This window comes from Cyprinus carpio, chromosome A11 (assembly GCF_018340385.1).
Source record: "Cyprinus carpio isolate SPL01 chromosome A11, ASM1834038v1, whole genome shotgun sequence".
NCBI lineage: Eukaryota > Metazoa > Chordata > Actinopteri > Cypriniformes > Cyprinidae > Cyprinus > Cyprinus carpio.
Genome location: NC_056582.1, coordinates 22,726,036 through 22,753,565, shown reverse-complemented (window position 1 = coordinate 22,753,565; position 27,530 = coordinate 22,726,036). Strand labels below are relative to the sequence as shown.

The 27,530-nt window shown below is 34.6% G+C and overlaps 2 protein-coding genes across 3 annotated transcripts; one reads left to right on the top strand and one right to left on the bottom strand.

Moving 5' to 3' along the window:
* slc45a1 (solute carrier family 45 member 1) lies at positions 1 to 12,567 on the bottom strand. Of its 2 annotated transcripts, XM_042766850.1 has the most exons (10): positions 12,378 to 12,567; positions 9,386 to 9,819; positions 8,001 to 8,093; positions 7,639 to 7,863; positions 5,940 to 6,802; positions 5,039 to 5,192; positions 3,972 to 4,148; positions 3,691 to 3,896; positions 2,069 to 2,294; positions 1 to 683 (listed from the first exon to the last, which is right to left on the bottom strand). In XM_042766850.1, the coding sequence occupies exons 2-10, from the start codon at positions 9,807 to 9,809 to the stop codon at positions 655 to 657; spliced, it is 2,397 nt and encodes a 798-aa protein (XP_042622784.1). In that variant the 5' UTR covers positions 9,810 to 9,819; positions 12,378 to 12,567; the 3' UTR covers positions 1 to 654. The 2 variants fall into 2 exon arrangements, with proteins under 2 accessions (XP_042622784.1, XP_042622783.1); XM_042766849.1 differs by lacking the exon at positions 1 to 683 and having other exon boundaries at positions 1,722 to 2,294.
* A 1,599-nt stretch (positions 12,568 to 14,166) lies between these two features.
* On the top strand, positions 14,167 to 27,524 carry prxl2b (peroxiredoxin like 2B). Its single transcript, XM_042766848.1, has 7 exons — positions 14,167 to 14,338; positions 15,928 to 16,132; positions 17,083 to 17,134; positions 17,250 to 17,313; positions 17,539 to 17,614; positions 19,111 to 19,229; positions 27,095 to 27,524. Exons 1-7 carry the CDS (start codon positions 14,276 to 14,278, stop codon positions 27,119 to 27,121), a joined length of 606 nt encoding a protein of 201 aa, XP_042622782.1. The 5' UTR covers positions 14,167 to 14,275; the 3' UTR covers positions 27,122 to 27,524.
* The last annotated feature ends 6 nt before the right edge of the window (positions 27,525 to 27,530 follow it).

The window sequence follows — 27,530 nt, the reverse complement described above, 5'->3', positions numbered from 1 at the left end:
CTGCAGAGGATCTATTGGTGAACAAGTGATGGAATGCTACATTTCTCCAAATCTATTCCTATGATGAAATATCTACATCTTGACCATTTCAGCAAAGTTTCATTTCTGGGTGAACTATTCTTTCAAATAGATTCCGTTTGACCTCTATTTGAGATCCTACTGCGCCCCCTGGTGGTTAAAGTCCCTACACTCCGAACATGTGTATTTACTAGAACCTACACCAGTCTTACTTACTTACATATTTAAATCAGAACGACACCTGCAGCAGAAAACCTTCATTCTGTGACAACTGTTTAATTCTCAGAGCATTTACCTGTACAAATGCGACTTATTAACATCATTTCCCTTAGTGGAAGATTTATACATGTTTGTGTAGATAAAACATGACTGAGGAAGAGAATGTGATAATGAGTTTTCTTCACTGCTTCTGGAATTGCTTGCTACCTGGAGTTTTTAAAGGTCTGATGTGCTGCATGTATTGCAAAGCGAAACAAACTAAACAAAACAACAACAAAAAGATGCTTAGCATTACGGGCGCACAATTGTGAGTGCTCTGGTGGAGAGTCCATATCGGTTGTCCAGATTTGTTGTAGTCACCGAACAATACATTCGGCTTGTTCTTCCGCACTCGGCTTGTTTCCGTATTGCGATCACTCACACCCCAGCCTCAACGTCCGCTCTGCCTGATAATGACAAGAACGACTGTCATTACAACGATCACGCCAGACCACAGGGAAGCAGGCATGAGAACGTGCGTTCCATGACATGGCTCAGTAGGGGAACCATAAATACGTCATTTATGTTTTTCTTATAAATATGCCATTGGAGCGTCCACCAGTGTCAAGCCATGTTACAGTATGGCAAACATGCGAAAGGAATATTCGTACTCATAAGGATGTGTGTAGGCCTAGTAGGTAGCTTGTATTCAAATAACGAGCCTAATCACTTTAAAAAATACTATATGCAAACCTAAGAACCAATAGACACACACACGTTCTCTGTTTTACTGTGGGACAGTTCGAAACAGAGGCCTACAGTAAGGCATCAATGTGGCTTTACATGCAAACAAACCGACAGGTCTTCAAACAGTTCATTGACATGTTGACAGGATACATTTGCTTTGGATATGTGAGAGGGGTTTACTTTTATTAAAAGCAATGAACCACAGAAAGAGAGTTCGGGGAGCTATAAACAGTTTTGGCTTCCTCCTTCATGAGGAATCGACAGTGTAAAAAAAAAAAACTTTCACATTATGTACAAGCCAAATGAAAGTAGTCAGGCATCACATGTACACAAACACACTTTCTCTCTCTCTCACACACACACACTCACACACACACACACACTACACAAGCTTGCTGTCATGCAGTCACTGTTGCAGCATGCTTATGTTTAGAAATCTGAGTGAGATGCATAGTCAGAAGCACAGCTCCAGTACTGCGTACGTGTGGCGCAAAGTGAGGAAGGTATCTGAAGCTTGGCAAGGAGTCTGAGCTGTCTGGTTGTGTGTACAGGGTCCAAAATTAACATTTACCATGTCAGCTGGTAAATTTAGTATACACTAGTGTCCAGGAGTCACGATTATTTTTAACAAAATTTAAAAACAACAAAATTTAAAACAACAAAAATCATTACAAATTACCTCATTTGCATAATTTTAGTGAGTTTTTTATATATATATACTTGGTAAACAGTATTTGATTTGTCTACTTTGCTAGTTATTTAAATTGTTACAAAAACATTATGATTCTGCTCCTCAAAATTTAGTTTTGGTCAAATTTGTCTGAAAAAAAAAAAAGGTTTCCTATAAACATTCCAATGAAGTTTTCCACTAGAGAAAAAGTTGTTTGAAGATGCACGGCAGTCATTGATCTTTTATTTACTGGACTGTTTGATTCCCAGATATCAATGAGCTTTAGACTATCATTTTTACATTGTGTTTTGTATCCAACGAAGTTAACAAACAACTGTCTGCTGCTTCTAGATTGTTAATTTTGGACCCTGTGTGTGAGAGATCAGGTCTAAATGTGCAGCAGCAGTGGCTGCGTCTCACTCTGGGGAGGCTCACCCTCGGGTGGTGGCAGATGGTACACCACACACAGTGAGGAGTACAGGCACCCCACAAATGACATCAGACTCGCAAAGTACATCACGCCCTGGGCCCCACCCACCAGTGATGTCAGAGGGCCCATCGCCACCGAAAGCAGGATCTGTGCCAGAAAGTACTGGCAGCTGAGCAGGGAGATGTCCATCCCCATACCACGCCTGGTCCCGTCCTCTGATGAGCCGCAGAACTGCAGGAACAACACATGCGTGATTTAGGTAGGGTGACCATACGTCCTCTTTTTCCCAGACATCATGTCTTGGCTGGGATTTCTAAATTGTTTTAGCTTTGTATTCCTGTTGTTTTCAAACTCGCTGAATGTAATGACTGAAAAGTTGTTTGACCAATAGCGTGTGGGCATTGTATATAATCGACCAATCGTTGCGTGAGAAAGTATGTTTTATAGAGAACGGATAAAACAATGCAAATACACATACATATAATGAGAAAAATCCTGGCCAGGACTTTTACCCTACTTGAGATCAATCAAAAATGATATCATTAAGTCAGTAATTTTTAGTCGTTTTGTTTTGCGTTTTTGTCATTTTTTTTATTTATTTTTTTATATATTTCTATTTAGCTTTATTGTATTTTAGTTTTAGTCATTTTACTACTTCACTTTCAAAATATTTAAGTTAGTTACTAAGGCAATATTATTAATTTTCGTTTAAGTTAAATTTTTTCATCTAATATATAGATTTTATTCATTTTATTTCAGCTTTGATTTAAAAATATTTTAATAGATTTAAAAAGTCAAAAAGATACAAATATGTAGCACTCAATCAATATGCAGTTGAAAACCACTGAAATAAATTTAGGTCCCACATAAAAACAGAAAAAATGCATGCTTTGTATTGCATTTACAGTGAAAGTCTATGAGGCAAAATATTACAGAAATGTGGAAAGTTGTATAAAATCTTTGTTTTTACCTATACAGTATATTTACCTATGTTCCCTATTATATCCCTATTTCTGTGTATTGTGTAAAAGTTGCTGTTCACTATAGTTGTGATTTTAAATAATCTCTATACTTTTGCACATACAGGGTTAGTAAGCTATATTTGTTCTGTTCTCATGTTGCCAGCTAACAAAAATATGTTCCAAGAACATTTTGCTAATGTTCCCATTAAGTCATGAAAATGTTCTGTGAACATTCAAAATTTCAATTTTTTTAAATGTTTTAATAACTTTTCTGGGTTTTGCGAACATTAAAGAAACATTCAATTGTTATAGTTGTTACATTTAAAAAAAAAATTAGTTGAAGGTCCAACTAAAATGTTCCATTAATAATGTTTAAATATGTTTTGTTATGTTAAATATGTTTTTGTGCTAACATTTTGAAAGCATTATTAAAACCATATACAGTAACGTTTATGTTAGCCACTGTTCTGAGAATGTTCTCTGTTAGCTGGGTTCACAAAAATAACGTTTCATCTTGATGATATTCTTATGAAATAGTGAGTATTTCAATGTTTATACTGATGCTGTGCCCCAAAGACTTCCATTATATGTACAGTCCCATAAACACAATTGTATTTATTTTTACATCTAATCATTTTCAGTTTCTGTTCTACAGATGCTCTCACCTGTGGGCTCTGGTAGTATTCACAGAGCAGAGAGTAAGGCAGCGTACAGAGAGAAGAGAAGAGAACGCCGTAGGTGACGCAGAGAGACAGCAGCACGTACAGGTTGGTGGAGAGAGTGGCCAGCCCTGTGCCCAAACCAAAGGCCAGGTAGGCGAAAAAATACAGAGAACGCAATGAGAACCGCTCCTCCAGCTTCTCAAGAATGGCTGCAAGAGGAAAAGACATATTACTACATAGAATCTGTGTGCATGCTCAAATTGTACGGTCACACTTTTACTAACCTGAATAAAAAGCAGCACTAAATGCATAGATGCACATCCCCCAGCAGCCCATGGTGACGCCTGAATTGTAGCGCTTGTACTCCTCTGAATCGTGGTGGGCCTTTGGGTCGCCACCAAACACAACCTCCCCCATAAAGTCAGTGTAGAAGAGCAGCATCCCCTCAAACGATAACCAACCTGTGATGGAAGGTGAAAGTTTTAAACTTAAACACTTTTAAAAATCATTGTATATTAGCTGAACCACATGCTCTTCATTTGCAAAGCTGTACACATCCTGTGGCCGTGGAGTTTTTGTTAATTCACTTCTTTGGCTAGTTTGACTATGTTTTTAGTTACCTATAAAAGTACTCACAGATCCATTTAACACATATTCAGGTCTGTTTCCTAAAATCAGTGTTTTTTTAAATATTTTATGATGATATTTATTAATATTTTCATTTAGCTTTTATTTCATATTTTTTGCTTTCATTTTAAATACATTTTTAATTCAAAATGTTTTAAGTTTTAATAATTATGTTTATTATTATTATTATTATTTTAAAATAAAAATTCTATTTTTAAAATAATATTTGTTTTTAGCTTTCATTTATTTTTATTTCAGTTTTAGTAATTTTAGTACTTCACCTTCCCTCAATTTTGTTTCAGTTAGTTGCCAAGGAAACATTGCTAATTTTGTTACATTAGTAACAATAGTTTTTTAAGTGATTTTTTTAATTAATAATTTTTTACATTAATTATTTAATTACCTTTTTAGCATTCTTTCAATTAACTTTAAATGTATTTATTTTTTTATTTATTTTGAATATGATTTAAACAGTTTTAGTTTTAATGAACAATAACAACAGCACATTCAGAAAAAAAACAACTCATGCTGTTTGAGCTTGGTGATACATTGTTGGCTAATACAACCTTTTTTTGCAGTTAAGAAATTTTATTAGTTGTGGGTCTCGTACTTTGTTATCAAAACCTCTGGTTCAAGTCTATGTGAAATGTGCTCATTATTAAAACAAAAATTATGAGCCTCAGACATTTTGTATATGCCTAATGAAATTGAAAACCTTTATTACCCAGGAAATGGTTGGTGCACAGGCTTCGTAAACATGGAGGCATCCTGTAGATGGCAGTACAGAGCAGCTTTATTGACATTTGAGAGTCTGCTGCTTCATGGGTGCTGCTGAGGTCACTGTCATAATGCATGCCATTCAGCAATATATTTGCCACTTGGGAAAAGAGAAAAACATGCTGAAGTTCATTGGCAAGTATACATAAAAAGAGTGTGTATATAATTGAATGTTTTGATAATTTTGATTGTGAGAATTTTGGAAAGGAAAGAAAGAAAGAAAGAAAGAAAGAAAGAAAGAAAGAAAGAAAGAAAGAAAGAAAGAAAGAAAAGAAAATTACAAAACGTGAAATAAAATAAAGTGGAAGTTCTTAAATTACTACAAATAAACCTGAAATAAAAATAAAACTACAAAATAACAAACAAACAAAAATAATTTACAAAAGAACATTACAATAAAAATAAAATTATTTATTTCAAATGTGGTTGAAATTCCTCCACACTTTCCCAGTCTCAATGAAATTATTATTATGGTTATGGTTATTATTAATATTATATTATATATTATTAGCCTATATTTCATAATTTTATGTTATATGTTTGGTCTATTGGATTCTGTATTTGGCACATGTAAACATTCTCACATTCCTTGCATAATAAAAAAAAAAAGAAAAAAAAAGATGTGGTTGAAATTGCAACAACAATGGCTATATATATAATTGTTTGATCAAAATTATTGCTAGGGATAATTTAGTAGACGCCGGATATTGGTAGGGACATGTATCTAGTGTCCCTACTAAATTCTGCACCCTTGACTTGAGTATGCAAATAATATGTGGTTTACTAAGGCAATTTAAATAAGGTAAAAATATATTTATGTACATAAACTAACTACAGTACACACTGACCTGTTGACTGAAGGTGACAGTGCGCCTACGACCGTTGTCCAAACCGCCACTTGGGGCAATTAGCGGGTCCTCCATTAAGGCCAGACTCTGGGGGCGCTTCAGTATCCCTGAGGTACTGCCTCGCTGTGATCCTGACGCAGCCTGTTGGCCCTCATTAGGCTGGTCAGCGGGTTCAGTGGCTTGCGACTCCTCAGTTGCCACCAACTCTCCATTAGGCTGCGAGAGTTTGTTTTGCTGTGCAACTTTATTTGCGGTAGGTGTTTCGCTCTGAGGAGGAGGGGGCGTGTCTCCCGGTGGAAGGGGCGGAGCCACTGCCTCGGGTTCTAATGGAGTCTGCTGTCCAGTGTAGCATTCAATCAGTACTCTGTCTATATAGGAGGTGCCTAAGGAGGAAGCAAACTCATTAATGCCTGTAAGTGAATTATCCCGACTGAGGAAGCTGCCGTATTTGGGTGTCAGAGGACTCAGAGGGGAAATGGGGCTGGTGAGGCCTGCGTAGAGACGTGCGTTGGCGCTGCTCGAGCGGCCCAGTGGATCCTGGTAATGGCAATTGGAGAGCTGTCTGTTATAGAGGGCTTCCTCCTCCTCCTCATCGTCCCGGTCTGTAGCGGCTCCAGGTGGAGGAGGTGGGGAGGGCGGCAGAGGGAGATTGGGGCTCTTGAGGTTTCGGGCACTTCTGGTTTGAGGCTGGGACTGGGGCAGAGGTCGCTCAGGGATACTGGTGAGGGTCATGGCCGTGGTGGCGGCGAGGGTGATGCTGGTGAACAGGTATATGACCCGGAGCTGGCCACCCATTGACCTTCCGAACTCAGTTTTATCCCAGTTAATGCCACCCACAATGTAGCCGAAGCCGCCGCCGAGACCTGAGTTAAATCAAAGTTGCAACGGTAATGTGATTGAGTGTTGCTATTTGTAAGTAAAACTTTAACATTTTTAATATTTATTAAATAATTATAATTATAATCATTTTATTTATTATTAATTAATGTATTGTTGATGATTGAGATAAAGCTTAAATAAAATAAACTAGTAGGTGAAGTGCTAAAATTACTACAACCAAAACTGGAATAAAAAGAATAAATAAATAAACTATACAGAAAAAAAAAATTAACTAAACTAACAGAAATGACAAAAGTGCATAACAAAATTCCTTAAACTGAAACTAAAATGAAAATGAAAACTGGAAATATAAAAATAAAAGCAAATTCAAATTATATACGGTGAATAATATTTAAATATGATTAAATACTATAAAAGTATATAAATAATGATAAAATAACACTGAGGGAATTGATTTAAATATGGTAAAATAGTATACTTTTATGGCTTAATGAAAATATTGTCAAATTAGCCAAAAAGAAATAAATAAAAATTTTAGAAACGTTGTCTTAGCACCTAACTGAAATAAATTACTTTAAAGATGAAAAGGCATATAATATATATATATATATATATATATATATATATATATATATATATATATATATATATATATATATATATATATATATATATAAATATTATAGTGGTATATAAATATTACTAAAATAACACTGATGTAATTAGACATGTATTGGATAGTGCGAATTATAAGATAAATAAAGTCCTTATGAGAACCACAGCTGAAGCAGTTAACTCAAAAACAAAAATGCTTTAAATGAATGATTAATCATAAATAATCTTTAAGCTTTTCTCGGACCTGCCAAAAGAGCGTGTATATTCAGGCCTCGGTCTTGGTCCTCTGGGCTACACACATCCATCATGTACGCATGACTGGGGTTGTCGGCTGAGTCGGCACTGAAGTCCATCAGGACCACGCCGCACACTGTCAGCACGATGCCCCACTTGTGATCGAGGGTGGTGTCCGCCACAGCCGATCCAATGTCCCGTCCATTCAGCACCAGTGTTAGACCCAGCAGAGCCCCTACGATCACACCAAAAGAAAGAGCAACATTTAAATTAGTATTATAATCAATAAGAAAAGATCTGAAGTAACATATTAAACAGCAAAGGGAGAAACAGCTGCTTGATTAAGCTGTAACTAAATTCAGTACTGCTTACCTATCGCCAGGGCAAAAATAAAAGGTCTCCTGCGGCCAAAGCGAGACGTACATCGGTCACTCCATGCCCCAAGAATTGGTTGCAGAAGGAACCCTGAGAATCATAGAGAGAACAAAACTTAACTTGCTAAATGTTGGCTTTAAAAATTTGCATTAGAAGTGCCCCCCCCCCAAAAAAAACGCTTAAAGAAATATTTCACACAAACAGAAAAACTGTGTCAATTTACAGACTATTTCTTCTATCTTGGCCATTCTTTTCAATTTAACAAGGAGAATGCTTTTACAAAGAAGTCCTTCTAAATGAATATGATACCTTTGTGTGAGGAATTTGCTTGAACTGAATCTTCTCTATGAATTGGTCGATCCAGTTCACAGAACCAGTCTGAATGATTCAGTTTGATCCCAGTATTTGAATTTAACTCAATGATCTGGTTACATCAGTTAACAGGCAACTTTTTTTATACAAGACTTCGAATATAGCACACTGGTTTTATGAATTTACATTTATGCATTTAGCAGATACTTTTAATCCAAAGTAATTCACACTGCATAAAAGTGATTAATTTATCAGTTCATGCTTTTCATGGGTGTTGTAAGCACTGAACTACACTCATCATTCGCTTGACAGCTCAAATCCTAATTCGTTTTTAAATCTTCATATTGAATAGAGCAGCCAGGATCCCAGCTAACAGAAAACGTCCTCACAACTTTCACTAACATTTTTTAAAAGTTATATAAAGGTTAGGACAAAACGTTTTTAAAGTAATGTTTATGGAACGTTCTTATCGCTTTATTAATATTTGGAATACATTCTCATAACACTGAGAAAAAACATTCTTAGAACTACATTCTTAGAAAATCCTCATGATGTTATTTTTACTTGATGAATGTCCTTTTAACGTTGAGAGAAAACGTTCAAATAACATTATATTTTGGGTGAAAATAAAGTTACTAGAACGTTGTATGAAACGTTTTAGTAATCTTTAATTAATGTTAATCACAACAAGAAAACTGGACATTTTAACATTCTTAGTATATTAAAAATAAACGTTCAAATATCGTTATATCTTGTGCGAAAATAAAGTTAGTAGAACATTTCTGTAACCCTTAAATAATGTCATAATCATGACTGGACTGGATTTTTATGATCTAAATTTGTTGGAACCCCATGAGGAACTGTTTGAATGAATCCTTTAAGATCTACACTCTCAGAAAAAAAGGAACAAAAGTTGTCACTGTGGTGGTACCTTTTCAAAAGTACCTAAAGAGTCCATATTGGTATCTTAAAGGTACATATTAGTACCTAAAAGGTACAAAAGTTTACCTTTTTTAAAGGTACCATCCCAGTGACAGCATTTGTACCTTTTTTTCTGAGAGTGTACTTACCTAAAATTGGACTGATGAACCACACTAGACTGTAGAACTGGTCGGGCAGCCCCATCTGAAGTAACACGGGCGTGACATACACTGTTTCCATTGCGTAGCTGAACTCAATCCCAAACAAAATGCAGCCATTGAAGAGAAGCTCGGGGCAAGTGCGTCTCTGAGGAAGTTCGCTCAGGTCGAGCTGTTCCAGGGGACACGGCGTGTTCGGCGGTGGTGGTGGAGACGGCCTGATCAGTTTCCGTCGCTTCGGATGCCTCTGGAAGTTGTTGGCTCTGTGACTGAGGTGCCGTGTGGTGGACGATGGGAAACTGTACGTTTTGGACAGAGTGGGTCTCCAGGTGCCTTCCTGGGCAATTCCGAACTTCCCCCCTACAGGACTGGACAACAGGGGGTCGCTCGAGGTGCCCATTCCAGGAGATGACATTCTGCTCACACTAAAAGGGAAAAAAAGTGTTGATGCACATTTCAAAAAACAAGAAAAAGCAATCTATCACTGCTCCAGCACAGTGTCAGCTGCACAAAGCGCTCTTAGGGTGTACTCACACCGAGCGATCTGAACCGTGCCCGAGTGCGTTTGACCCCTGAAACCTGGTTCGTTTGACAAGTGTGATCGCTCCGTATGGTTCTTTAGCCATCCCTGGCTCGGTTCAAGGCAACTGGGCCTAGTGTGAGTACACCAGGGTTCACAAAGTGATGCCCTAGAAGAACCATTTTTTCTTATTGTGTACCCAGCTAACAAAAATGTCTTCTAAGAACGTTTTGCAAATGGTTCCCATTAAGTTATGAAAAAGTTCATTTGGAATGTTTCAAAAAAAATTTTTTATTTATTTTACGTTATGCAAACATTAATAAACATTCAATTGAATATTTTTGCAAACATAATGGGAATGTTATTATAGAATGTTCTCTAAACATCCATTTTTTTATGTTTTAGAAAGTTTTTTCTTGGTTATGTGACCATTAAAGGGGTCATATGATGCTTTTTTAAAGATCATTATTTTGTGTATTTGGTGTAACAGAATATGTTGACACATTTTAATGTTCAAAAAACACATTATTTCTAAAATACTGTACATTATTGTAGGTCCTCTATGCCCGCCTCTCTCAAACGCATATTTTTCTACAAAGTCCCTCCTTCTGACAAGCACAGTCTGCTCTGATTGGCCAACTGACCCAGTGTATTGTGATTGGCCGAATACCGCAAGCACTCGTCCGAAATGTAACGCCCCTTTTCCTAATCGCGAGCTTCATCTTTCAAAGTAAATGTACAGACAGTTAATAATGTCCTTATTTTTACCATCAGTTCAAGTCCGAATGGGGAACAGAGTCGTGTGACAGACACCGTGGTGAAGCTCGTGTGTGTTTGCAGTACACAAGCCACGGATGGTTAAGACAGCTGACTCCACTGTGTGACCCTGTCTCTCTCTCTCTCACACACACACACACACAAAGCGCAAAACTCTGCATTTGAACAGTCAACAGCAAATACTTAAACTAATAACAAAACATACTTACAGTAGCTGATTCAGAAGCGCCAGGCGAGATTGTCGTAGCAAAGTCAGAATTACCTCCTCTCCTAGGTTCATGAAACGGTCCTCCACGGTGCGTTGCTGTTCTGTTGTAAGTAATCTTAAAGATTTCTAAATGCATCTACTTTTGGAAGGCCAAATAAAGTGCTTTTGCTTTCGCCTAGATACACACAGCATCTCCCTACATGGCTGCTTCAACACTAACTGCGTTTACTGAAACCACGCCTTCTTTCTTTGCGAGAACATTTGGGTGGCATTACGCAAATATTTCCACATAGTGACGTAGAGATGTGGGGGCATGTTAGAACGAGCCGTTTTTAGGGGGGCGTGACGGAGAGCTTGTAACACTCCAAAGAGAAAAGAAAATTGAAATCGCATCATATGACCCATTCATTTTTATCATTTTGCAAACATCATGAGAACATTACGATTGAAGGTTCTTTGAATGTTCAAAGCACTCATTTTGAAATGTTTTAAAAACGTTTTTCTTGGTTATACAAACGTTTAAGGGAACATTCCAGTTTTATTATTTTGCAAACATTATGGGAATGTTATTTTTGAATGTTCCCTGAACGTTCTGAAACAAGTAGTAACATTCAAAAAAATGTCAGTTGAACATCCAGCTAAATCGTTTAAGAAAAAAAAAGTTCCATGAATGATTTTTAAAATAATATTTTTTAGAACATTATGAAAGACTAGATAATTCTGAACAAACGTTCTATTAACATTACTGGAAGAATGTTTGTTCATAACGTTGAGAGAACCTTGTCGGAACATTAGCCAAAGTTCTGAGAACATTTTACTAATCTAAAGAACATTTTTCTAAAATTAACCTGGAAAGATTTCATGGATGTTAAAGGTCCCTAATGGAACCGTCAATGCCAACAAAGAACCTTTATTTTTAAGAGTGTAGGTCATGGTGACTGAGATAAGAGAGCAAAACAACACAATTGCCTAAAGTCATTGTGAAAAGCATCATAATAGCCGTTTTAGACATCAAATTATGCAGCAAAGTATCGTGCTGAAGCGCCATTGCTTCAAGGAGGTCAGTGATATGACTCTTCTTCTTCCCTCGTGCACACGACGTACTGCAACCAATGCGCAGCTCCGCTGTCAGATGCGCAGTGCACATGTGGTCTCTCCATAGCTGAGAAAGCAAAACGCGTAAATGCAACCTCGTTCCTGCACACTTCTGAGAAATGCACGAGGTTTTGTCTGTTAAGCAAGAATAAAAAGCGCACAAAATGGTTTTGATTTATAAATAATAATAATAATAAATGATGGATGAAAGGGAGGATGCTTGCATGGAGAGCAAGACGTGTTTATTTTCAGTTTGACCACACCGGCCGCACTTCAGCGGTGTGATAATCACCCTAATCATTGGCTTTCAAGGTAAAATGGTACAGTCGACTCCACTCATGCGTTCTTTGTGAGAGGCGTGCGGATGGAAGCAGAAATATTACCTTTATCCGGGATGCTCTTCATGCATTGCTGGTTTGCGAACAGCAGACGGAAGGACGCATCATGATAACGCTGCTGTTGAAGGTTTCATGTTTTTTTTCGTTTTTATTGGCGCAGTCATTTCTCAGTTTTATCGTGCTCCTCCGGTCTTTAACTGTTCTCGCAGCTCTCCTCCTCCCGTCCATCGGCTCCCCCCCGTGACGTCGTAGCATCCCCGCGCCCCCACCCCACCCCGCGCCAATCTGCAGCATCAGCATCAGCTGGAAACTGACTCCAAACACTTAAAAAGCCCTGTGGACCTTCAAGATGTCATCCTGAATTAATTATTTATAATTTTCACTCTTGTCATAGTAATTAAGACACGACTTTACAATAGTAACTGGGGAAGTCGTGGCCCAGAGAGTTTGACTCCTAACCCTAAGGTTGTGGGTTCGAGTCTCAGGCCGGCAATACCACAACTGAGGTGCCGAACTCCAACTGCTCTCCGGGCGTCGCAGCATAAATGGCTGCCCACTGCTCCGGGTGTGTGTTCACGGTGTGTGTGTGTGTGTGTGTGTGTGTGTGTGTGTGTGTGTGTGTGTGTGTGTGTGTGTGTGTGTGTGTGTGTGTGTGTGTGTGTGTTCACTGCTGTGTGTGTGCACTTTGGATTGGTTAAATGCAAAACACGAATTCTGAGTATGGGTCACCATACTTGGCTGTATGTCGCTTCACTTTCACTTTCTTTTTACCCGGATAACAAAAATACACTATAAAAAATGCTGGGTTGTTTCAACTTCGGGTCAAATATGGACTAACCCAGCTGTTATAGATTAGTTCATATTTCCAAAGTTGGGTTGAAACACCCCAGCATTTGTAGAGTGTATGTTCTAAAACGTTTTGCTAGCGTTCCCATTAAGTTATGAAAACGTTTGAATATTTGAATAGGTAACGTTGAGTGAACGTTCTATTAACGTTACTGGAAGAACGTTTGTTCATAACTTTGGAGAGACTTTTGCCAGAGAGATGTAGCATGTGATATTCCATTCATTGATATTGTTGATGTTTAAATTAAAAATACAAAATATTATATACATGTGTGTATGTGTTGAAAGGTGCATACTATTTTCGCAATTAATAAATAAGTAATTAAACTCTTCATATTTTACATTACTGGATTTATTTTTATTTATCTCTTGTTGTTTTTGTTTTTTTTTGTAAGCTGATTGGATACTTTGCTTTTCTTACTCAAACAAACAAACAAACAAAACATCTCTTGGTTAGGTAAAGTGCCTAATTTTGTGATAATAGTTATTTTATTTTTAGTCACATTTTAATCACCTTTATTTTATGTGGAAAGCACTGGCAGACCAACACCTTTCTGAAGTCAATGATTTACTGTACACACTGTTTGAGTAAAACACCTTTTTTTCCTCTCTCTTTCTCCTCGTGGTCTGTATTGATTATTGAATGTAAATCATTACAACGTTCAAATGGTAGACAGACAGACTGAAATTACTGACCTTTGATGTACAGTACAGATAAACCACACCCTAGAATTATCTTATATGTTAAACCTAATCTTGGGCTCAAAAAAAATATGTAATTCACATAATTAATATTTAATATTGAGTTTGCACGGGGGAAATAAAATCGGGGCTTTAAGATAAGATGTACTGTTGCATAAATAATGACACAGATTTGCCATTGTCATATTTATGTAATATGCCCCGCCCCTCAAGCGCATGGTTTGAATTCCTCACGCTGTGATTGGTCGATACGTGTGTCGCTCACGTCATGTCTTACACAAGTGGGCGTGTGTATATAACAGCGGCGTGTTTGTGTTCTTGTGTAAAGTGTAAAGACCGCTGAAGGAAACAAGGACGAATTTCACACCTAAAGGCAAAGAATAAACTCTAAGAAAATGTCATCCGTGAATCTGACCAGCCTAGGAGCCAACCAAGTGAAAAGCACCACGTCTGGAGAGGTAATGATCATTTACAAGAAATGTTTCTAAGTACGCGGCGAGTGCAGTGACATGTTTATATACAAACTGTCAATGAATCAATCAATTCCTAAACTTAAATAGTACAAAATAAACCTTGTTCTTGAAAATAAGACATATTACCAATTCATCTAGTCGTTTAAATTACTATTGTAAGGTATTTTCATGAAAAGGAGAACGCTTCCTGTTCTGATGTTTCACTTGTCTTTGTAAACAAAAGTAATGCTGTTTTTAATTCTCTTGACTGCGTGAGCTCTTCTCACACTGCACCTGTTAAAATGTAATTGATGTTTGTGAAGTGAAGACCCTCGGGATCAGTGTGCTCTCAGTCTGGATGTGATATAAACACATTGACACTCCAGGTGTGAGTGTGAACTCTTTCGAAGCTTGCAGGTGTCAGATGCAATGAAAACACATTACAAGTCTTTATAATGTAAACAACACTTCAAACCTAAGCAGTAGTGGGTTTCTTGTTATAATTGGGTGTATTTTTAGGTACCTGTACTGTAGTGTCATTAAAAAAAAACATAAATATTACTTAGAAGGTAAATCTATGTTTAATATTATTACATTTCAATATATTTAATTTTAATTTAATAATAATATTTTACAATTGATTATATATATATATATATATATATATATATATATATATATATATATATATATATATATATATATATATCAATTGTAAAATATCAAACATTTAATATCTCTCTCTCTCCCTAATATCTCATTAAATGTTCAGTATTTTACAATTGATATATATATAAATTGTAAAATGCTAAACATTTAATATTACTACATTAAAATGAAATATATTGAAATGCCATAATATTAAACATAGATTTGCATTCTAAGTAAAATTTGATTTTATATATATATATTATATAGATTATATATATATATATATATATTATTAATATTATTATTATTATTGTTGTTGTTGTTGTTGTTATTTTATTTTTTTGGAAGGTATATTTCACATAAGGTAACAAAAGTTTAGTATTTTACAATTGCTATATATATATATATATATATATATATAGCAATTGTAAAATACTAAACATTTAATATTATTAAATTAAAATGAAATATATTGAAATGTAATAATATTAAACATAGATTTGCATTCTAAGTAATATTTGATTTTATATATATATATATATATAATATTATTAATATTATCATTATTATTATTATTGTTGTTGTTGTTATTTTATTTTTTTGGAAGGTATATTTCACATAAGGTAAAATCATATAACCATGAACAAATAATGTCCATGGGCATAATTATTATTATTTTTTTCCAGAATAACAACTTCGTTTTCTTTGTGTTACATATGTAAATGAAAAATATGTAGTCTCTTAATTATGAGACTACCAATTATGTAATAACAGTTTTAAAATAATTAGAAAATGAGTTATAAATTACCTCTAAATGACCTTTTAAATGAAGTAAGTAAATTTTCATCCATGAGCTGTAAATAATGAAAGAAGCATGAAAGCCCATTCACTTTGAAAATATCTTGTCGACATTAGCTCTGTTTGTCTCATGTCTTGTTTCTTAGATGGTGGAGATTGGTTCTCTGTGGCAGGAGCAGACGGTTGTTCTCTTCTTCTTGCGGAGGTTTGGTTGTCAGGTGTGTCGGTGGATGTCAGCGGAGGTCAGTAAACTGGAGAAGGACCTGAAAGCAAACGGTGTCGCTCTGATCGGCATCGGACCTGAGGAGACAGGAGTGAAGGAGTTCATGGATGGGGGATTCTTCAAGGGCGGTGAGGATTTGTCACATAGCTTAGTTTATATTTTAGTATTGTTCCTAATTTCTTAGTTTTGAAATAATGTTTCTGAAATATAGGATATAGTGACAATAGACTATAGTGAACATTCTAGTTCATCTAACCCTTTAAAATGGATTCGATTACTTTTGGAACCAGAAGAGATGCATAAATATTTCTAAAAATCCACTGTTTTTAGTATAGGAGCCAAACTTTGGAAATGTGTAGATTTTTTTTTTCCTTTTAGATTTTTTTTAAATATATTTTTTAAAAGATAGAAACATTTAAACCTCTGAATAAAAGTAAACTATGAAAATACACATTTATTTTTATATATGTTTTTAAAAACAGTTTTAATATATATAAACATTTAAACTTGAAAATAAAATGAAACTCTAAAAACTTTTCTTTTAGTTTTTTTTTTTCAAATATATAATCATTTAAACCTGTCAATAAAAGGAAAGTATGAAAATACACAACATTTAATTGTTTAAAAATATATAAATATATATATAAATTTTTCTTTTTCTTTTTTTGAAAACAAAAAGATATAAATATTTAAACCTGTAAATAAATGGCATAATATTATGAAATGTAGGTGAAATATTTCAGCTTGCAAGAATTTTCTAAATGCTTTCTTGCTTCTGTTGAAGCAAATGATGATTAACTTTTCGAATCTTGCTAAAGTCAGGTTTTGTTAATGCATCTCCAAAGCAGGAGATACCAGATTAGAAAATACAATGCTTTGCATTCTTCTGAAATAAGTGATAACCTCAGGTTAAGCACATTGTGTGGGTTTATTGGTGATTGAATTCCTGTTTTTTTACTGTAATTTTACGACCTGTTACTATGGTTACCGTGCCTGTGTTTACCTTGGGTTTGTCACTGATAAAAGTTGTCATTACCATCTCCCTGAACCTGTGAATTTTTAACTTTCTTTGTTTCAGAGATCTACATTGATGAGAAAAAACAGTGTTACAAAGATCTAGGCTTTAAAAGGTATGAGGAAACTTGTAATGTATGTTTTTATGAATATTTTTCGAATGTGTATGATGGACCGTGACGTGTGACGCATGTCAAAATGTACAAAAATCTTTCTGGTTTCCAACCTTAGGTACAATGCCGTGAATGTGATTCCAGCTGCTATGGGGAAGAAAGTACGAGAAATCGCCTCAAAGGTATTTATAACTCCTTGCCATGAATAAAAAACGTTTTATTGTAAATTATAATTCAGTGTAGTGATACTTAACGATTAAATTACTTTAATCAGATGTCTTGTTTGTGAACAGTTTTTAATAATGGCCTTATTTGAGGCATTAAATATTATCTTATTTCAAGATGGACATGCAATTTTAAAGCATCTTAAAATCTATTGATCCTTATTTCTTACACCCTTTCTTGAAGCAAGCGCAGAAGGAATTCAAGGGAACTTTAGCGGAGATCTTCTGCAGAGTGGAGGCATGCTCATCGTCGCAAAAGGTGAAACTACAATGTTTCTGTCATATTTTCATGCATTTTCATTTTTCTGCAGACACACTCAATGAAATGTATGTGTTCGGTCTTGTTGTTAGATAGATATGTTATTATAATGATTGTCTTTTATTTTCTCTGTGAACTGAACCTTGTCATCCAAGCAGACTGAATTATTGTCACTAGAGGGCACCATGACCTCACAAATATAAAATCTAGAGCGTTCAAATCTGCTCTATGCTCAGCAATGAGAAATAATATGAAGAAATCTCCCTGTAGCAGAGATTAACATTTCAGAATAATGCCTCAATGCATCAAGTTTTGATGGGTTTCTGTTTCAGTGTCTTAGTGAAAACAGTATGTGTGGCTTATAGAAAAAGTAAAAATTTACTCATCCTCAGACCATCCAAGAAATTGATGAGGTTGTTTCTTCATCAGAACAGATTTGGATAAATTTAGCATTACTGTACATCACTTGCTCACTAGTGGATCCTCTAGTGAATGGGTGCCGTCAGAATGAGAGTCCAAACAGCTGATAAAAACATCACAATAATCCACACCACTACAATCCATCTGCGCATTTGTAATAAACAAATCCATCATTAAGCATCATTTTACAAGCGAAAACAGTTATAAAAAAAAAGTATTTCAGTAGATTGTGATGTGAGAGAACAACAGGTCATGAACTTTTTCACGGGAGGAAGGGTAATTATGGATTATAGACTCATATTTTGGCCAGAAGCAATGGTTTAAAAAGTTAAAACACCTTAATGATGGATTTGTTTCTTACAAACACACAGCTTTTGGCTTCACCAGATGTTAACTGATGGATTGTAGTGGTGTGGATTATTGTGATGTTTTTATCAGCTGTTTGGACTCTCATTCTGACGGCACCCATTCACTGCAGAGGATCCACTGGTAAGCAGGTGATGTAATGTTACATTTCTCCAAATGTGTTCAGATGAAGGAACAAACTGAGGGTGAGTACATTTTCAGTAAATGTTTGGGTGAAGTATTAATTCAAGAGTACTAATTTAGCAGTACAACGAGTACTTCAGCAAAGAGTTTCACTTCTTAAGTCGTGTTTTTAACAAGGAAATCATGTTTTGGACAAAGATAATAAAGCCTATTTTAGGATCATTAACTTTTTGTGCATTGTGACATTATTTTCAAGAAAATTAAACATGTTCTTATCACTTGAATGCAACCGGATGTTTTTTGGGTTTGTTTGCAATTCTCATTAATTTCTTGATGATTATCATTAAATTCTCATTACTGTAACAGAGTAATGAGAATATCTATGTCTGGACACAATTAAGTTTTTCTAATTTAAATCTGCTAAAAATAAATTCCTGTTTAAACAGGTGTGCCATGATGTTTAAATACTTCACTATTTAATGATATTTTCTATCTTACAATAATGAAAATTAAAGGGAAAATTTGCTTAATTGTCATGAAAACAAAACCCTAAAATCCCAATACAAATAATGTGTCACCCTGTTCAGGTGGAGAAAAGGTTCTGCTGCATTTTGTCCAGAAATCGCCTGCAGACAACATATCTCTGGAGGACATGACCAAAGCTCTCGGGATCTCGGCGAACGTCCAGGCTGGTGAAAAACCACAGGTAAAAACAGGAAGCATTTGTAAGGTTAAACCTCAGATACTATAGTATACTTCTGTTTATCAATCCAGTCAGGAATTCTTCCTCTCAGGGATTTTATGATAACAGAAACAGCAGTGTAGCACACAATGATTTCTATCAGGACTGGATAGAAATGCATTAAGTAGAGATTTTTAGTTTTTTTTTTGGTGCATTGGAGCTTTTGTGTATATATCAGCTATTTTACAACAACTTTGAATGCAGAATTTAAAGCCTGACCCTTTATTTTATAATATTAGCGTTACTGTTTTGAGATTTCTAACAGGTTTTACATAATGTGAAACTGTTTTTGCACTGTTGCCACACTTATTCATTCAATCCAAATAAAATGAGGTGAAGTATCTTTCTTATGTAAAGTATTTAATCCACTGGATTATATGAGAACAGGCATAACCACAAGTATTTGATATAGAAACTATTTTATAATTGAGTTTCTTAGCAAGAAGCTATTTGAGTGATTTTGAATGGCTCACATTGACATTTTGGTGTTTAAAATGACAAGTGTTTCAGTATTGTTCTCATGCTGATGCTTGTTATTATATTAAGGTCAAAGAGCAAGTGGTTTTTCTCTGCTTTTCTCTATTTTTAGGTTTTAACTTTAATTGTGCATGTTTTGAGGCCATTGTAAATACTCTTATTGTGTTGCTTTACAAGGACAATTTCACTGTGGTTTTTACTGCAGTAAAGAAAGATTTGTGGTTGCATTGATCCATGCAAGCAGACAAGAATGTGTAAAGACAACCATGGTAAAACTGGGAAACCTGTGACAACCTTACCTTGTTTTGCTGAATTGCGCTGGAATAATATCTCACCAGAACATGTGGAAAAGTGCAAATAAACCCTTACAGGCCTCCACAAGACATACTGAAGAATCTGTTCTCTGCCGCAGCGTGACCCAATACATGTCAACCGTTAGCTGTTCTGTAAAGAAAGGCTTGAATCTGTCCGATGTTGGAGCACAGATGCTTTGGCTCATGTAAGTGGATGTTTGAACAAGTGAAGTGATTGTAGGATAGAACAGAGTCTTGTTGTGAGGCTGATCTCCTGGTTTAACATGATCTTAACCGCCCGAGTCCCCATGATGCATCTGGGAATGAGATTACAGAGGGCTCATATTACAACGAAACCCACTAAAACCAACTGATGCATTTCCCTAAGCTGCTATTTTTGCTGCTGGTTATCACAGGGTTTTTTTACACAGACGTGCAGCTCTTAAAGGAACACTCCACCGTTTTTTGAAATAGGGCTTATTCACATTATTTCCTACATTTAGATAGGTGGGCAAATGCATTTTTGTGTCAGTGCATGCATTGTTTTAGTTTGACTGGGTCGGCGTTAGCTTAGCACAATGAATGGAATCCTTTGTTGCCAGCTAGCATGGCCTGAGTAAAAGTGATCAAAAAATTTAAAAAAACCCACCTAATTACTTCTTGTGGCCTGCGTATTCACAACGAGTACAAATAGCGATCCAGATTAACACTAGGCGATTTCCTAGGCAGATATTGACTTGGGACTATATTATGGGGAAGCACAGGCGAAGCACTGCTGCTTAGGCGAAGCACTGCTACTTCGGCGCAGAGATATCACGCAACACATGAAATCCCACGACTTCCATCAACATACCGGCGTGAATAGTAGCTGCCTGGCTATTTTCCTTACAGTACACGAATGGCGTGTGACAGTACAGGATCTATAATAATAAAAATATATAAAAATAATATATATATTTATATATATGTAAAATATATATAAATATTATATATTTATATATATATATGATATATATATGTATGTGTGTGTGTGTGTGTGTGTGTTACATAAACAATGAAGACCGTTCTGCTACCTCCTTTGGTCAAAATGCTAGTAGCCTTCTCCTCTCTAGTAGTTATACTAAAACTCCCGAGTCTAGCTCGGTGAGAGAAATATAGCTAGCTAACTTACCCCTCAGTCATTTCATTTTACAGGTTCGTAGTCTAGATAGTAGTCTAGTGCAGCATCTATTTTACATCCGAATAAAAACACAGATTAACATAAGGAAGAGAAATAAAAGACAACTTACATGTGCACTTTGTTCTTCCTGTGCTTTGAAAATAGATGGGACTGCCGTATCTTTCAGACGTAGTACTGTCTTTCTGGACCCATATTCCATTTTTTCAAAGTAGTCCTCTGGTGCAAAATGTTCTTCGCAAACACGATACTGCTTTATTTTGTTGAGAGGCGTTGAACTACAGATCTCCAGAGCTGCTAGCCATTTATTTCTCAGTTCCACATTAGATGGAATTCTGTGAAACATTACATTCGTGTATGTCCTTTGCTTGTTCTCACAACCTTTTGCTATGCAGGTAATAACCATGTTTGCTGTAACTTCTCAAAAGAAAATCATCCAAAAGCGAAGACACTCGGTGCAGGTCACGCCGGTATGTGTTCTTCTTCTTCTGTTTTTTGACGCGTTGCACGCCGGTATGTTGACGGAAGTCATGGGATTTCATGTGTTGCGTGATATCTCTGCGCCGAAGTAGCAGTGCTTCGCCTAAGCAGCAGTGCTTCGCCTGTGCTTCCCCATAATATAGTCCCAAGTCAATATCTGCCTAGGGAAATCGCCTAGTGTTAATCTGGATCGCTATTTGTACTCGTTGTGAATACGCAGGCCACAAGAAGTAATTAGGTGGGTTTTTTTTTAATTTTTTTGATCACTTTTACTCAGGCCATGCTAGCTGGCAATAAAGGATTCCATTCATTGTGCTAAGCTAAGCTAACGCCAACCCAGTCAAACTAAAACAATGCATGCACTGACACAAAAATGCATTTGCCCACCTATCTAAATGTAGGAAATAATGTGAATAAGCCCTATTTCAAAAAACGGTGGAGTGTTCCTTTAATGTAATGCATGGTCTGATGTAAGGAGTTCACGGTGGTATCCTGGAGGAAATGACACTTTTGGCCTCTCTCTTCCTTGACAAGCTCAAGATGAGAAGTAAATGAAATGACCATGTTCATATGGTTCCATGTGTGTCCAATCTAGAAAACAAAAACTTCATATACAGAGAATCTACAGAGAAATAGAAGAAATATAGTAAGATTAACCCTGTAAAGCCTGCCATATTTAAAATATTAGTCAGAAAAATCTTTTTTTTAAAAACCTAAAAAAAATAAATTAGCTTTTTAAATATACACATTGCTATTAAAAAAAAAAAAAAAGCAATTTGTTTGTTGCTGATATTTATATGGCCAAAAAGTAAGATGAAATTTGGATAGCTTGTAATGTAAAACAGTGAGATAATTATAACCGTATATCAGATGCTTACATAAAATGATATATCTACATGATATTTAAATGCTTAGTTTTATGATCTATATGTTTATGATCTATATGTTTTAATGCAATAAAATGATGACTGAGAAATGTTGCTCAAAAGCCTGATGATCATATTTGATACTTATGAAGAACATGATTTTTCTAAAAAAAAATAAAAAAAAATACTGACAGTATAAAAGTTATTCTTATATTTACTTCATAAAAATCAGTAAAGGTTTCACATTAAAAAGATGTGTGTGCCACAAGCTAAATGTTTTTACAATTATATTAAAAGGTCTTTTTTTTTTGCTAAAAAGTATAAACTACCAATCAAACGATAGAAAGCATGTAGTAGATTATGGACAACAGGTTTTTCAGCTGTTTGATCATTTAGGGGCCTTAAGAATGTGTGTATTTGAGTAAACAAGACCTGCAGCTTTATAGGGTTAAGAGTAGAAATCCTCACGTTTAACTTTTTCAACCCTTATAAAAGCTTAGTAACCATTGTATGTGTAAGTCAAATTGACTACATTTATGGTGCTCTGTTGTCATTATGCGAGCTTATCTGTCCCAGTCCTCATTTACTTTTATTATGTTGATTGCATGTAAGAAAGAAAGACATGCATAAGAAAATAATGACACATTTTGTTGCATGTTCCAACTGAGAATTCCTTACATTACCTTTATCTACAAATACAGTCACTCCAAGAAGTATTTGGACACGTGAAATCTAAATGTCTTTGCATTACATGAGAAATTATGTTTTCCTCTGGACACGTGACAGAAAAAAAAGAAACAAATGACATTCAGCCAAGTATGGGGACCCATACTGCTGTGCTCTTTCATTTAACGCCATTTGCACAACTGGTGAACACACACACCACACTGTGAACACACACCCGGAGCAGTGGCGCCCACATAGTGTGGTTTGTTAATCACCATCTTGCAACAATTCAGAGATTACACCACATTGTTTTTCTTCTGAATAACAGCGGTCTGTAAAAAATGACCAGTAGGGATTTGGTTTTGATGAGATGTGGTTTAGTAGCGTAATGGTATATGAACCAAAAAAGATACTTAGAAATGTTCTGAAACATGCTTGTGGTGCTTCAGACAAAACATTTAACGCCGAAATGACTAAAGAATGTGGCATCTCTTCATAGATTGGTTAGTGGTTCTTGTAATTTGTATAATAAATGTCTTAGTAAACAGTGAAACAAAAGTATGTATGTGTGTATATATATATATACATACAGTACAGACCAAAAGTTTGGAAACATTACTATTTTTTATGTTTTTGAAAGAAGTTTCTTCTGCTCATCAAGCCTGCATTTATTTGATCAAAAATACAGAAAAAAACAGTAATATTGTGAAATATTATTACAACTTAAAAGAATAGTTTTCTATTTGAATATACTTTAAAAAAATAATTTATTCCTGTGATGCAAAGCTGAATTTTCAGCATCATTGCTCCAGCCTTCAGTGTCACATGTAACATCCAGTCTATCACATGATCATTTAGAATTCATTCTAATATTCTGATTTATTATGAGTGTTGGAAACAGTTCTGCTGTCGAATATATTTGATGAATAAAAGGTTAAAAAGAACTTTTATTTGCATTTATTCAAAAAAAAAAAATTCTAATAATATATATTCTAATAATATATTTTCTTTACTATCACCTTTTTATCAATTTAACACATCCTTGCTGAATAAAAGTACTGATTTTATTTAAAAAAAAGAAAGAAAAATTACTGACCCCAAATTACTGACCAGTAGTGTATATTGTTATTACAAAATATTTATATTTTAAAAACATAGCTTCTTTTTTTTTTTTTTTTTTTACTTTTTATTCATCAAAGTATCCTAAAAAAAGTATCACATGTTCTGAAAAAATATTAAGCAGCAGAACTGTTTCCAACTTTGATAATGAATCATCATATTAGAATGATTTCTAAAGGATCATGTGATAATGATCCTAAAAATTCAGCTTTGCATCACAGAAATAAATGATAATTTAAAGTATAATAAATTTAAAAACAATTATTTTAAATTGTAATATTATATCACAATATTACAATTTTTTTTCTGTATTTTTGATCAAATAAATGCAGGCTTGATGAGCAGAAGAAACTTCGTTCAAAAACATAAAAAATAGTAATGTTTCCAAACTTTTGGTCTGTACTGTATATGTATATGTATATATGTATGTATGTGTATATATATATATATATATATAATATATATATATATATATATATATATTATATATATATATATATATATATATATATATATATATATATTATATATATATATATATATGTATGTTATATATGTATATATATATATATATATATATATATATATATATATATATTCCAGTGCTATTTAGGATCATTGATATGCTATTATAATTTTTATATATAGTTTTTATAATTTTAAAATTAAAATAACTAAACTGAAAATATAAGCTAATGTTTTAGGGTTTGTTTTTTTAATTAATCTATATACTATTTATTCATTTTTATTTATTACTTTTAGTTTTATTTAATTTAGTACTTTATAGAAAATGAGAAATGTTGCATTGGAAACTAACTGGAATAAAATATTTACTTTATATTTTTTAAATTATATTTTAGTTAACTGTCATTTTATTTCAAGTAACAAAAACATTTTTAGTGGTCTTGGTTTTAGTTTTAATTAACGATAATAACCCTGTCATTACAACAGATTTGTAGCTCCTAATTGTTGAATATATATATATATATATTGTTTTTGAGCACACTAGATACTATCAGATTTGTATAATTCTGATTACAAAAGTCAAGCAAGAGATTTCCGTTCATTTCATCAGTGTTTTCTGTGCAAATTGTGTCATATGGCATATTTTTAGCATGTTTTTTCTTTCTGTGCCGGTCTATTATTGTGGTCTCGTTTATTTTACTTCATGCCTAAGTCAAAAGTCTGGTTTTAGGAAGGGTCCATTGTGTCGTACCACACCCCTAAGAGTACCAAAAGACATTTAGTCCATCCAGAGAATAAACATGGTGTCATTCAGCAGCATATCTCTGAGAAGATTGGCCCCAAAAGTTTTCTTGCACCACCTCAGGAAGGAAAGGACCCAACAGTGTCGTCACTGAATGACAAGGGACAGTCTCAAGAGAAATGTGACTGGGGATTGAGTAGACTTCAGACCCTCTCAGAATAAAAAAAAGGTCCAAAACTCTCACTGTGGCGCTACCCTTTCAGAAGGGTAGACAAATTGTAATAAAATGAAAATTGTAGTTTGTAATCTGGATTGCACATATCTGACTACTTTCTGATTATTTTTCGATTATTTATGACCTTACTTGTTTATCACATAGGCTTGAATGGGATTATTGTTTACCAAAGAAAATACATTAAATTCTTTATCAACATCATGAAATGCATTAAGCATTTCATTACAGAAGGGTTTCTCAAACTGTGTACCATTTAGGGGTAATAAAGGTATAAAGATGTACCTTTTAGCTTTTGAATCTTAGGGTGCTGCCCCAATGACAGCTTTGTACCTTTTTCTTTCTTCTGAAATTTTAGTCTCATGTAGCCATACTTTTTGTGTTTTTTTGTGTTTTAGAATGAAGTGAGAGAAATGTGAGTGAATTAAGTGACTGTTGTCTTTTTTGTATTTTGTTATAACTGAATTTAGCATGTTTTATAATTGATAAAGTTTACACTGCTATTGAACTGAACTGAACAAACACTGAGCTGAGCAATGACGCTATTGTCTTTTTAGAGCTGCTTTACAGCAGAATCGGTCTCATAATTGATTAACTTTACTTGATTGATTCTGTCATTACTGTGAAGCAGCTTTAAAACTATTTGTATTGTATACAGCGCTATATAAATAAAGGTCACTTGATTTTCTGCGCACATATGATTCTTCACAATCCAGTTTTTTGTATTCCGCCATTAGATGAATCTCAGAATTAAACGGTTTGTCAGAAATGCATAAGCTCGATATGGTGACTGTGAAATATTCTATTAATGTAACTAAGTAAAAAAAAAAAGCACCACAGCTGCTCTTTTAGAATAGATGTTGCTTTGAAGTTCAATAACAGGACGTGTCGCAGGTCTTGTTTACCCATAAAATACCTTCGGCGTCATCTTTATCGTCTTTGAGCCACCGATGCCATTTCCTCTGGAGTGTGGGATGCGATAGTGACTTTCACACGGCCGTAAATGCATTGACAGACTGACCTGTGAGTCTAAGTTCTGCTTTGATTTTAGCTTGAAAAATGGACTTTCCTTAATTAAAGGGAAAGTTCACCTGACAAAATGCCAATTCCTGTGCCATTCCCAACCTGTATACATTTTTCTTCTTCATCAAACACAAATACATCTTTTTTGAAAAATGTGTCAGTGTTGTTTTCCTTTGTCCATACAATAAAAGTCAATGAGATCCAGTGTTATATAATACTCAAGTCTTAATAATTCATTTTCCCCGTCAACCAATTTAATAATGATTTTACCATTCTGTGTTCTTTACAGTGCAATGAAGATGTTTGTACACGATAGAAGACTCTTCTAGTTCTTCAGGGATGCATGGACTGTGATTTTTGGTTATCCAGTGTTATATTCCCACTAAACTGACTCAAATCATCTTTACATTTATGTGATACTTTGGTTTATATTTTAAAATATAATGCAAGAACATTTCTAAGCATTTTATATGTATTGTTGATTACTAATGCTGCTTTGATCTTCAATTTCTTTGACAAATGCTTTTAAATTAGTTGATCAACCATTGAAAAATAGTTTGTGTTTTAAGCTTTGCATTAGAGCTAAAAGATACTCCTTTAATAAAATGATTTTATAAACGTATATTTATTATGATTTTTCCTAACACGTCTGACCAAATGTGACTTGTTAATTAAAGAATGTGAATGATATTGTATATATTAAAACTCTTACCAAAGTATATTTG

Excerpts from the sequence above, each read along its gene's own strand:
- slc45a1 (XM_042766849.1), bottom strand. The coding sequence starts at position 9,809 with ATGTCATCTCCTGGAATGGGCACCTCGAGCGACCCCCTGTTGTCCAGT. Across the intron at positions 3,897-3,971 it reads TAGTGCTGCTTTTTATTCAG|CCATTCTTGAGAAGCTGGAG; the intron begins GTTAGTAAAAGT and ends TTCCTCTTGCAG. Across the intron at positions 2,295-3,690 it reads AATACTACCAGAGCCCACAG|TTCTGCGGCTCATCAGAGGA; the intron begins GTGAGAGCATCT and ends TTGTTCCTGCAG.
- prxl2b (XM_042766848.1), top strand. The coding sequence starts at position 14,276 with ATGTCATCCGTGAATCTGACCAGCCTAGGAGCCAACCAAGTGAAAAGC. Across the intron at positions 16,133-17,082 it reads TGGGGGATTCTTCAAGGGCG|AGATCTACATTGATGAGAAA; the intron begins GTGAGGATTTGT and ends TCTTTGTTTCAG. Across the intron at positions 19,230-27,094 it reads AGGCTGGTGAAAAACCACAG|TGCAATGAAGATGTTTGTAC; the intron begins GTAAAAACAGGA and ends TGTTCTTTACAG.